This window comes from Pomacea canaliculata, linkage group LG1 (genome assembly GCF_003073045.1).
Source record: "Pomacea canaliculata isolate SZHN2017 linkage group LG1, ASM307304v1, whole genome shotgun sequence".
NCBI classification, from domain to species: domain Eukaryota; kingdom Metazoa; phylum Mollusca; class Gastropoda; order Architaenioglossa; family Ampullariidae; genus Pomacea; species Pomacea canaliculata.
In genome coordinates, this window is record NC_037590.1 from 9,888,725 (window position 1) to 9,900,859 (window position 12,135).

General features: G+C 36.7%; 1 protein-coding gene across 1 annotated transcript; it reads right to left on the bottom strand.

The window, feature by feature from the left end:
• Positions 1-56: 56 nt before the first annotated feature.
• On the bottom strand, positions 57-11,577 carry LOC112568398 (glutamic acid-rich protein-like). Its single transcript, XM_025245699.1, has 14 exons — positions 11,434-11,577; positions 10,879-10,974; positions 10,516-10,569; positions 10,354-10,378; positions 9,763-10,109; positions 8,412-8,687; positions 7,121-7,411; positions 6,846-6,872; positions 6,551-6,695; positions 6,226-6,371; positions 5,288-5,420; positions 3,607-3,761; positions 2,736-2,812; positions 57-2,381 (listed from the first exon to the last, which is right to left on the bottom strand). The coding sequence occupies exons 5-14, from the start codon at positions 9,824-9,826 to the stop codon at positions 2,274-2,276; spliced, it is 1,422 nt and encodes a 473-aa protein (XP_025101484.1). The 5' UTR covers positions 9,827-10,109; positions 10,354-10,378; positions 10,516-10,569; positions 10,879-10,974; positions 11,434-11,577; the 3' UTR covers positions 57-2,273.
• Between the last annotated feature and the right edge of the window lie 558 nt (positions 11,578-12,135).

The window sequence follows — 12,135 nt, forward strand, 5'->3', positions numbered from 1 at the left end:
TAAAAGTATGATGCAGGATGTGTTTGTCAAAGTTAATGTAATATAACTTAATAACATTTTTGTGAGATTGATCACTTTTATTGTTAAAAGAGCAGCTGACAATCCCTACAATTTTATAAACAAATAAGTACAATGGAGGATGAGCCAGTAGATCAGTTGCCCATCACTATAGTGAATTTTAGAATGGGCTTGGTATATCAAAGAACAGAATGAGACTGACCCAAAACTTTATAGGCTGACAACTTTACCTTAAGACACAAAGTTAAGAATGATGATGACCAACTTTATTAATCATAGTGTGCAGTTATACTCGGGACGTGTGCTCAAATACAAAACTAAAACAATAAAACAAATGCTAGTTACAATATAATGATGAGGACAAGATAAGGATAAAGTTGTGCCTCATAGAATACTTTAGACAAAAAAACATGCAATTTTGCATTTATACCTTTCTAAAGACGTTCCTACATTATTACACATCCATGCACACACACACAACTGATTTCATCTCTGGGAGAGCAGCTGGACTGCTGAGGGTTCAAGTATCTGTTACTTCTGCATACAGACATAGTGTACCATTTACCCGAGTTTAACAAATTTTCCTGCTAGTACATGTTATGGTATGTACAAAATGCAAGATGCCATATTAACAATTTGCTGATCACTGCCTGACAACTATTACCTTAGAAACATATATTGACAGTGCTGTTCAAGCTATTCTGATTAAGAGCAGACTGCAAAACCAAGCATCAAGCAATGCAACAAATTCTGTCCACTTTGTGCCTGGCAGTCTCTCTTGGGTTCAGTCTTGTGTTATTGGAGTACTGTGCCAATTAATATGGCACAATTGTGTCAAGTATATTATTATTATTGAACTAATGGAAATGCAGACAAGCTTGCACCACTTTATTGCTGCTAGGTGTTAGCGAGTTATCAAAGAAATAAATTTTTTGAGTCATTGGTCATGGCTTCAATCTAGAAATTTGAAGACATTTGGTCTCTTGCTTGTGCAGCTGGTACTTGGAAGAAAAGCAGATGGCGCTGATCAATTTCCAAATCATGTTCAGTCCTGTCATTGTAGATTTGTACTGTGCAACTGTCAAGACAGTGGTTTTACTTTATCTGGGGAATTTCATTGGTTTTCCATGCTTTGTGAGCTCTTTCGCAGTTCAATTGACTTGTCAACATTTGCATGAAAAACTTGCTTAACAAGTATTTTGATACCATTTACATTTTTATTTATATATTATCTTATGCTTGATAAATGTTTCAAAAGTAATTTCCCCCCCCCACATATTTTCTTATAATGAAGGGTGTAGGCAACGTAATAGTGACATTTCCAAAATACCAAGTTTAGATCACAAACTTATAGTCTGGTATATACAGTTTGCAGACATGGCAGGACCTATATAACCATAAAAAAGTATCTCTCGATGAAGCTGCCATTGTTGCCTTCAATAAAACTATTGGTGACAAGTCAAGGTAAATTGACCTTTTTCCCCTCAAGGCAGCTGAGGTCCTATTACTTAACAGAGGTTATTGCACAACTTAGCTTTAAAATTCTCTACTCAAGCTGTAAAAGAAAACTTATAATCTTGTAGTTTAAAAAATAAATGCGCATTTTTTATGTCATATCCTTTCAAAATCAAATGTTAGAAATCTCGCTTTGTCGGCTTAAAATTTTCATTAGCAGTAACAGGTTATATAAGAAATGGAAAAAAAAAAAAGAGTCATTAAAGAAAAGATTAATGTTGACTTTATTTGATGGTACTCTCCCTCTCCCATGCTAAAAATGGATAATCATATGCAGCAAATAAAGTGAAAATCATTTGTCAGAATAGGCAATCTGAAATGATTAGTAATAAAATCTCTTAGTGCCATTTCTTACACAGCTTGCAGCAAAGTTTGAAGCATACCCATGCATAGTTTCTCTGTTTGGTAAAAAAGCACTGATTTTTTAATTCACGCAAACCATTTGTTCCCGAACGCTGACAAAAGGTATCCTGTTGTCCCCCATAAAAATAATTGCCAAACATTTTTCACTGCTAGGAACTTTTTAGCGAGTAAGATAAATTTGCAGCTCTATGGTCACCACTGAGGTGATAAAACACAAGAAACCTCACCAAAAGTGTAAATTTAGTGAATGGGTACAATACAAAACCCAATGCTTTAGTCTGTAAGATAACTACACAGAGCAGATAAGTCCTTGAGCATGTCTCTCTCATTCCAAACAAATATGTCCATAAATATAAAAAAGCTGTTGCTTAGTTTATTTAATCCTCATCATCATCATCATCCACCTCCTCCTCATCATCGTCGTCGTCGTCATCCCCCTCGTCGTCGTCATCGTCATCTTCATCATCATCATCCTCATCTTCATCCTGCAAAAGGATGTAAAAACTTTTATTTATCAAGGACAGAAACATTAACACCCAACTTAAAGGATGAATCATGCTACTTTTAGCCTCACAAAAAAAATATGGCAGTTATTAAGTAATAAAATTCCAAACATGATTTTAAAAAGACAAAAACTCTCCCCATCAAGGGGAAGTATAGATAGACAAAATGCAAAAACATAAATACAAAATCTGCATTGCAGGGAAATAATTACATAAAAGATGAAAGTGCATAAATGGTGAGCATTAAGCTTTTGAAACTTTACCTATAAGTAATTTGTAAGCTATGCATGTAAAACCCACAGACAACAGGTAAATCAAATGATCAGGATTACATACATCACTATCCTCATTGTCTTCATCACTGTCATCTTTCTTCTCTATTTTTGTCTTTTTTTGTGCTGGCCCTTCTTTCTCTGAAAAAGTAAGTTTACCCAATTAAATGATCCACTAATGCTTCAAATGACAACAAATAAGTAGTGGAGGGAGGAGAAACCTTCCAAAAAAAAATCCATAGCATAGAGTTTAGAGCTTGTAATCTATTGTAGATTTAACTGGTAGCCAGCAATAAGAATGAAGAAGAGGTGTGACATGTTCAGATTTTCGAGTTTGGAAAACGAGACCAGAGGCACACTTCTGGACTTTCTGAAGTCATTGAGATACTGTGGACAGCCAGCAAGAAAGAAGTTGCTGTAGCTTAGACAGAGCAAAAAAGCAGATGAGAATTTTGATGGTTGAGAAGAGCAAAGTATGGCGAATGGAGCTGATCTTCCGGAGCTCATAGTATGCAAAATGACAGATGTGAGAAACATGCTTATCAAGAGACGTGTCAGCAGACATTATGTCTTAGACGATAGTAACTTTTTTTTATCTAAAGCAATTATCAACGCAGAGTTCTGTAAATGACCGTGTGTTGATAAATAACATGACCTTAAGTATGGGTATGTTTAGTTTCCCTCTGAGTAATGACCTAAGCTATAACAAAGGAAATCAAAGAAAAGCTTTTTTTAACTTAATTATTCTTTAAAAGTATGATTTTAGAAACAAATTTACTTTACAAAGAAATTATCTTTGTTGCCAGAAAATGCTCCATAACCATCATGTTTCAAATTATAAATAACTTAGCAAAGGTTTAAAATTTTAAAAAAAATTTAGGACACCTGCTTCATTTCCATTCAGTCATCATGATGCATCTTTTATATGCACTTACGTTTATTTTCTTTCTTTCGTTTCTGTGCTTCGACTTTTTCAACTCTTTTCCGAGCAAAAAGCACTACCAAAGTATCTCCTCTTATCTGCTTGACTTGAGCCTTTTCATGGGCTGCTTTAGCCAGTTCCTCATTTTCAAACCTTGCAAAAGCAAACCTGAATGAAAAGAGAAACAATTTTATATTTAAACAAAACAAATGATATAAAACTTGCTGTGAGACCAATATCCTGATGGATAAATTCTGATAACAATTCATTCAATAATGACTGAAATTACCCAACTGGTAACATATAACGAACAGCTACAACATAAAGTCATTTCCTTCGCAATAAAAAGGCTGCTTTATCCAGAACAGCTACACCCTCTACCTCTTTAATCTTGCCAGTAAAGCATCACAGCCATTGCCATCTATGTATAATTATGTTTCACATCCTCAGGAATTGGCTGGATTTGACATTTTGGATCATTGTATTATCCTCCTTCAACTTTTTCATTTCCTGCACAGTCATTCTAGGTTGGTTCCACTCCTATCTGTTTCCTTGCACCTAGTCATTTAGTGTCCAGAACTTCACATTAAAGCCTGCTGCTGTGCAATATGGAGTGCCTTAGGGTTCTGTCAATGGGCATCAACATGTTTACTCCCTTTGTCTAGCCATGTAGTCCTATGATTCACTTCTGGGATGCCACATGTATGCTGAGAACACAGCTTCTGACATCTAGACCACCTTGCCAACTTCAATGGCTGTTCGCCCCTCAGCAAATCTGTCAAACGCTAGATCTTGAACAAATTAAAGCTAACGATGAAAAATCTGGTCATCCAGACACCCTCTGAAAATGTGTTTAGACATCTGCCTATCCACATAACTCTCTGGATCTACCACTTCTTCCCCAGTCAGAAATCTGTCAATCAGGAATCATTAACTAAGTTTGCAAGTCTATCTTGCAAAGGATAAGCCTGATCAGACATCTGATCTTTGATACTTCCCCCAAGCATCCTACAATACTATAGGCTTGACTGTGCGCATGGCTTTTTCCTGCCACCTGCCTGCTTGACAAGCTGCAGAGAGCTCACAACTATGTTTTCACGATATTCCACAAGCAGAAGGCTATTATGTGACCTAATTTCTGTGCGACCTGTAAAGTTTGAGCTTCGATCAAATTCAAGATTGCCATATTTTGCTATTGTTTTGTTCAATACCTTGCCTCAATCTATCTCTGCTGGTGTCCCCCTACCAGCCTGGCAGGTCAGTTCACTCTGTCCAGACTGGTCTTCTGTTCCATTTATCAGGCTGGGATTCCACCATCACTCACCACTTTCTCCAACTCCAGTTTCTAAAATTTCTATCTCTTTGTTCAGCAGGAATGCTTTCTGGTCTGGACTAAATCCTTTTTTTTTTTAAAAAAAATAACGTTATTTGTCGATCATGTTCCTTTCTCCACCATACTCTTATCTCCCTGTTTTTCACGTTTTTGGCAGTCTTAACTGTGCATGTATTTTGCTGTCCTCTACCATATCATAAAGCTTAAAACAAAAATTTCTAAGAGAAAATTGTTAATATGGTGAAATACATCCATGACAAATTACTGGTTGTCTCTAGGAGGGGATGTGGGTCGCAATATGGAATGTTTTAATGAGGTGGTTTTATAAACCTGGTAACAGAAATGCATAAAAATGGCATACCCTAATGGGAGATGATCCTTCTTCCTAATAGGCAAAGTGATTTCAACTGCCCTGGGGAAAATTTTTTGCAAGTCAGCAACTGTTGTGTCCTTGCCAAATCCAGTAATGTACAGCCGTAGAGGATCAATGTCCGCTGAAAAAATGAAAGATATAGAATTACTTCTTATAAACATACTCTTATTAAAACTAGGTTAACCCTTTAGCTGCTTCCAAAAATGCCTATGCGTTAGAGTGCCCACTGACAATATCTGGTCGTGGAATATTCTATTTTTAAAAGAGAAACTGGAGCGATGGCTATGTAACAGTTGGCAGATAGGTGATTTCCCCTATTTAAAGTACCAGGTCTGACACCATGCTTGGTTTAATTTGTGTTTGATCAGGCTGGATAATGGGTAATCCTCTCTAGAGTTTTCCAACCGCAAGAGTCAATGCAAATTGTACGCATGCTGTAATCAAAGAACGCGCTGGAACCCACAGGCGTGGGAGACCCAGACAGACATGGAGAACAGTGCACAGAGACACAGCTGGAATGACATGGTCCCAACTGGAAAGGGACGCCCAGAACCAGGTCTGATGGTGGGATGTAGTTGTGGTCCTATGAGCACTGGGGGCGAATAGGATCAAGAGAGAGATTGGTCTCCCTTATTAGAAAAATCACTTCTATGCATTTACAGAGCTCCAGATCATTTTTTTGTTTTGTAAATTATGACCAAAAAATCCTCGAAATTCCCTAGCACAGGCATGTACATGTTCCTCATTAGTGAATGGCAGTCAAAGGGCTACTGGTAACAGCATGAAATTTCTACATTATATGAAAGTATTTACAACGGCTTGCTTTTAAGAACATTCCAACAGCATTTAACTCTCCTCACCCATGGTCGACTGTGATTAAGGAAAAACAGTGAAATTACACACCCAACATCAATCAAAGAACAAACCTGGTTCTTTCTTTGTGGCAGGCTTGTGCGAACTCTTTTGCCCAACGTAGTCAACAAACAGTGCTGTGTCCTTCAATTTTGCTGTTTGCAAAAGCTTATAATTCTTTTCAGCAAGCTCCTCTGATGCAAATTCCAGGAATGCATATCTGTCATTAGAAAAATAACATCTACATTTATAATACTGTTTACCAAAGCCCAAACGACCTCTGACAAGGAAACCAGATTAAGTCTTAATCCTCTGTCGATTACTGAAGCTATATCATTTGAGTTTTCTGTACTACATTACCAAATCTAATAATTTCATTAAGCTGCATTCATTTCCTACCCTATCCTTTGCCTTTGCTTGTTTTTCACTCGAATGTTGACACGGAATCTGACATTCTTGATGTCCGCTGACAAGCTTTTAATTTCTGACATGCCAACATCAGCAGGAAGATTTTTCACAAACAGCATCCTGTTGTCAATATTTGCTGAAAATGAAAACAAGTCTATCTAAACATCATTTATGAAAAACAAGCTTTATGATAATCTCTGATATCTGATGGTATTTTTTTAAAAAACAATACTGAAAATTACGCAATACTTATCAAAACAATTTAAGACTTGGGAAATGATTGTACCTTGCCTGTCTTTATCCTCTTCCATAACTGCAACAGGAAAAAATATGCTTGTTTTTAAATCACACCACATTTAAGCATTCTCAGTAAATCATACTCCTTTTTCTAAAATTAAGTCTCGCTCAATTTATAGCCAAACATAATTGATGAAATTAGAGTTCTCTACAAGATTTTAGAAAACCTGCAATCAAGCAAGCTTCTAACTGTAGGAGAGCAAGCAATCATGAGAATATTTAAGGATCTTTTCCTTTAAATTGTTGAAAGAAAGCTAAACACACCTGAAGAGCTACTGTGAGCTTCTTGAGATGCAGATTGCTGGCTTTTGGAAGTCTCCTGTTTCTGTTTAACCACAGCTTCCTGCTGCTTTTGTTTAGTAGGGCTGCCTTGCTTTTCAACTGTTTGAGACTTTTCCTGCTTTTTTGCTGGAGTCTGCTGTGTCTTTACTATGCTCACCTCTTTTGCACCCTGAGCAGTACTTTCTGTTTCTTTAGTAGATGCTTTCTGCTTTTGTCCTTTGGGTTTACCTGGTGTGTCTTTCCTAATGGCCTGAATAGTCTTGAGAATAGCATCTGTTTAACAAATATTATGGATTTAAAATACATTTTAGTACTATTAACAAATAATCAGAAAGGTCACTAGCTGTAGCCCTGCCTATTAAAAATAAAAACATGTAACCTGCACATTTTGTCAAAATGCAGAATACATTCTCGAACAAAAGTTTTTATAAAACTATGTGATGAGACAACACCTGCAGCAGCACAAAAAAGCGACCCTTCCCCCTCGGTCCCCATCCCCCCACTGCGAAATCACAGTTAAGATAAGACAAGACTTTATTTGTCCCAGAGGGCAATTCTGGTGCAGCTCGAGTAAAATTAAAATTCATACACAATTGCATGCACAAAACTATTCATGTCTCATTCATAACCCATTCAAAAGTCGCACGGCTGAAACAACAAAAGACAGCCGCAGTCTGTCTGTTCTGCATGCAGGCACACAAAATCGGCGGCCCGACGGGAGCCGGACAATTTCTGTCAACAGAGCATGCCTGTCATCACGAAGGATGGCAGACACCTTTAGAAGAGCCAGTCTATTATACAGAGCCTAGGTGAAAGCACTTTAGATTTTACACTGTAGTTAACTTCGACTTTCAGGTAAATGCCTATGAAGTTGCAAATGCAAGCTCAGTATTTACCTTCTATTAATAATGAAGGAACTGAATCACATGAGAAAAGGCAAGAATGTGTAAATGGTCTCATCACTTTCCACTCAAATGAAGCTCTATGCACAAACAGGTACTGCTACTACCTATTCAGCTTATTTTTGGTCATTATACATAAAAGCGCAACCAATCAGCTAGTAGAATCAACTAGCAGGTGAAAGGTTCCCATATTGCAGAAATCTTTCTTTCCACCTGGAACCTACTTCATGATCCAATGTTGAATTATGGTTTAAAACTGGACTAAAACTAAAAAAAAAAAGATTCTTCTGAACAAGTCTCACACAGGAAAAGAAAGCTCTATTAAAAGAAGGCTTAACCTTTTCTTTTTGAGAATTTATTCCAAAACATACCTTCATCCACTTCTTCATCATCACTGTCATCTTCTTCATCATCACTGTCATCTTCTTCATCATCACTGTCATCTTCTTCATCATCACTGTCATCTTCGTCCTCATCACTATCATCATCTTCATCCTCATCGATTTTGGTTTCTGTTCCTTTCCCCTTTGGTGTTTTGTCAACACTTTTCTGTTGCTTGCTTACAACAGCTGCTGTTTTCTTGATGGCTGTTCCCTTAGCTTTTGCTGCTGCTTCAGAAGCTATCTTCTGCAACTTTCCCTTTGGTTCTGAAAACATGACAGTTGCACTTTTTTGTGACTGATTATACGTATTCTTTACATTTTGATTCAGGTTGATAAATGAAATGCTGGGGTTTTTGTTTTTAGAAAAATGCAAGTTTTTTTATAGTCCATAACAAATGCTGCCCATTGTTCGTTTTTTAAAACACTAGTGCAACATACAGGGTTTCCAGGGATGGTGCCAAGTAAGGACCTTATAAAGATCTTTCATGCGTTTGTAAGTGACAGTCATCAATGCTTAAGTTTTTCTCATGCATAGAGGTATTATTTATGAATATTTAATCTTCTCTATGTTCTGAAATACGTATTACTATTCTAGTAATAAATAATGAAAGAGTTAATTTTGATGCCTATCAGCCATATTAAGATGACTTAAAAAGCCTTTAGCTCGCTGATAACATACATTGTTAATGTTAATATAGTAGAATATAGTAGGTGTAATTCTGACGAAATTCCGATGTATCTCTTGGTTGCGTCAATTTATGACGCCATAAAATGACGCTAGAGAAGGAACGGGTCGGTAGGTCAACCTGTTACAATGAGTCGGTATGTCAACCTGTTGCACCGGTCGGTAGGTCAACCTGTTCCATTAATGTTCCAAGTTTTCTAGAAATCTAAGTAATAATAATTGCAAGACCTGAAACCCACTCTTCAGAGTAATACAAAAGTCAGTTCATGAGAGAAATAGAGCTATGCACATTACTAGAAGATCAAGGCTCTGGTTCGAGAAAGAGATAAGTAAAATAAATTTGTGGATTTATTTATGAGAGGCATGAAAAATAAATCTGGTTATATTTTATCGATATAAGGACTTGTAAGGACCACATGGCAAATATAAGGACTTATAAGGCCTAATGGCGAAAATTCTCTATGTAAGGATAGGTAAGGACCCTGCGAACACTGAACACAATGGTTAAAAGCACTACGAAATGGCTTTGTAATTTGATACTCTTACAAGTATTTGTAAGTTAGTTATGACAATCTGCTAAAACCTAAACAAGCAGTTCAGCTAAATGCTAGATTAGGCCCTCATAAAATATACAAAGGAGGATTAATGAAATACCTTCTTCAACATCACTGTCATCATCATCGTCATCCATGTCTTCATCGTCATCGTCATCATCCATATCTTCATCAAAATCATCTTCATCATCGTCTTCATCAAAATCATCATCATCATCATCATCGTCTCGTCATCATCATCATCCTCCTCTCTTCTTGCACCTGTGTCACTTTTTTGGATTTTGCCACTGCAGCTGAAGATGGAGTCTTCTTTGAAGCAGGTGTCTGTATTTTTGACTGTTGGGGTGTTTTGTTTGCAGGTGTTATAGCCTTCCACCTGGGCAGGTTAGCAGTAACAGGGGTATTTCTCTTGCTTCTTCTTAGCTCCAGCTTTGGCAACTGAAGTACCTTTTCAACAAGCACCCAATCTTAGTATCCACTTGCAAGGAAAAGCCAAAACCACAGGTGATGGTAAGAAAAATTTTAGGATACAAGAAAAAATGCCAAAACAAGTACTTTTTTATCTAGCATGTGTGAACATGCTGGCCCTTGTTCAGCAAGCTTGTTTTCCAAACATATTTGTACTGCAAATGGCTTAACGGGTATTTTTAGTCTCTAATACCAATGATCAAAACAAATATAAGACACATACCTTGTTTTCCCTTTGCTCCTGGAGTCTGGAAATAAAGCAAAAAGAAAAATAGTATTCATATCTTAAGCTCAGTCTTTATTAATAGATGTGCTAAGCTGTTATGATGCATATGAAGCGCTTAAAATAAAACACACAGCATCCAAAGTACTTAATTATATTTACCCCATCTCCTTTTCCATTTTGAAACAGCTTCATTGCAAGTCCTTTGGCGAGATCCTTATGATAATAAAATAATGCAGCAAATGTACTCCAAGTAACAAAACCCACTTTACTGAACTAATGAATTAAGCACGCAGGATACCAATTACAATAAATGAAAGAAATAAGAACAGTGGACTATTGAGCATCAATGCATAAGCATGCACAACAGATTTACTTTCAGTTCCTTGCCATCTATCCTTTAAAATGTTTTTCAAAAACTTTATGAGCTTAAAGTTGTTACTGCCCGTTTATCTGCACATGCAACAAAGAATTCCCCTCCCCTATGTCCTTAGATATACAAAAGACATGGTCATTATTAATCACCTCAGTTTTATTCGTCTTTTGGTTCGGAGTCTTTGATGGTGGTGCACTCTTCGGGGTTCTACCGGGAGTCTTCGGCCCTCTCTTAGGTTGCGGCGTCTGCACAAATGAATATTTAAAATTAGAATGACTTGAAACGAAAACAAAAATATTAAGTGCATTTGATTAAAAGTGATTTTGTGGAAGTTATTTTATTTTTATGGGCAATGATGTTATGCTTCATGGGTGCTATCCTCTTTCAACAACGTTAACAATGTGATTCTTGCTTGAACACATGATTGTTGAGAAGCATCATCGACTGTCTAGTCTCGTAGTTAAACTTCTTTTTGCTAAAAAAAAAAAAAAAATAGTTAACTAGAACCTTCTATTCTTATGTTGCAAAGCAGAAGACAATCATAAGAGTTTAGAGTCAACGTTTAACTTTTTGTTGATCCAAACAATTTTTAAGATGAACTTGGACTAATCTTTTACCTAGCAGTCACAATCTTTAGCATAAATATGTTATAAATCCTGGCGAAATTTAAAAATGATGCACGATTATATTTACAAGTGAATTACCTTTGACGCTGATTTCTGTCCCATTTTGGAAGAAGTACCTCAGGTCTGTAAAAGCACGAACAACGGTTAAAGTTGAACACGTGCGACTGAACGGGAAAATGAAATGAACACTGTCTAAAATCTTGTATCGAGCCCTCGATTCGTATTGTTTCTTCAGTGTACCTGAAAATTCGTGAGTGATTTAAACAGAATAGTAAAATTCTATAGGAATGTTATATTCTTTTCCTTAATTAATTCATCTAAACTTTTTAACTACGAAACTACATCACGAGGTTGGTAGTGTAGCCTCGTTCTAGTAGTTGACTGAAAAAAATCATTAAGGGTTGAAAAGTGCTAATTGGTAATTGCCAAAGTATATACAAGTATGGTCCACTATAGTTTTACAACTCCAATAAGACATGGTACATATATTTAAGTGTAAACAAATTATAAGGTCTTTTCCGTTATTGTGGTCTTACACGCCACAAAAGTCCCCGTCCTCATCGGTCACAGTCCCCGTCTACATCGGCGGCAAATTCGTTGTATCCAGACACTTAATGTGACAGAAGGAGCAGATGTAAAAAATGGAAAAAAGCTGCGGCAGAAGCACCACAATGAGTATACCGTAACCCAAGTAGAAAAAGTGGAGACCCTGAAAAAGGAATTTTTACAATGTCCTGAAGGAGAACAATTAATTACCTAAAAGAGAAAAATGAGCTGCTA

Bases quoted from the DNA above. Each gene is read 5' to 3' on its own strand.
- LOC112568398 (XM_025245699.1), bottom strand. From the start codon at position 9,826: ATGGATGATGACGATGACGATGAAGACATGGATGACGATGATGATGAC. The intron at 6,873-7,120 runs GTGTGTTTAGCT...TTCCTGTTGCAG, and splicing joins AGCTCACAGTAGCTCTTCAG to TTATGGAAGAGGATAAAGAC. The intron at 2,813-3,606 runs GTAAGTGCATAT...TTACTTTTTCAG, and splicing joins ACGAAAGAAAGAAAATAAAC to AGAAAGAAGGGCCAGCACAA.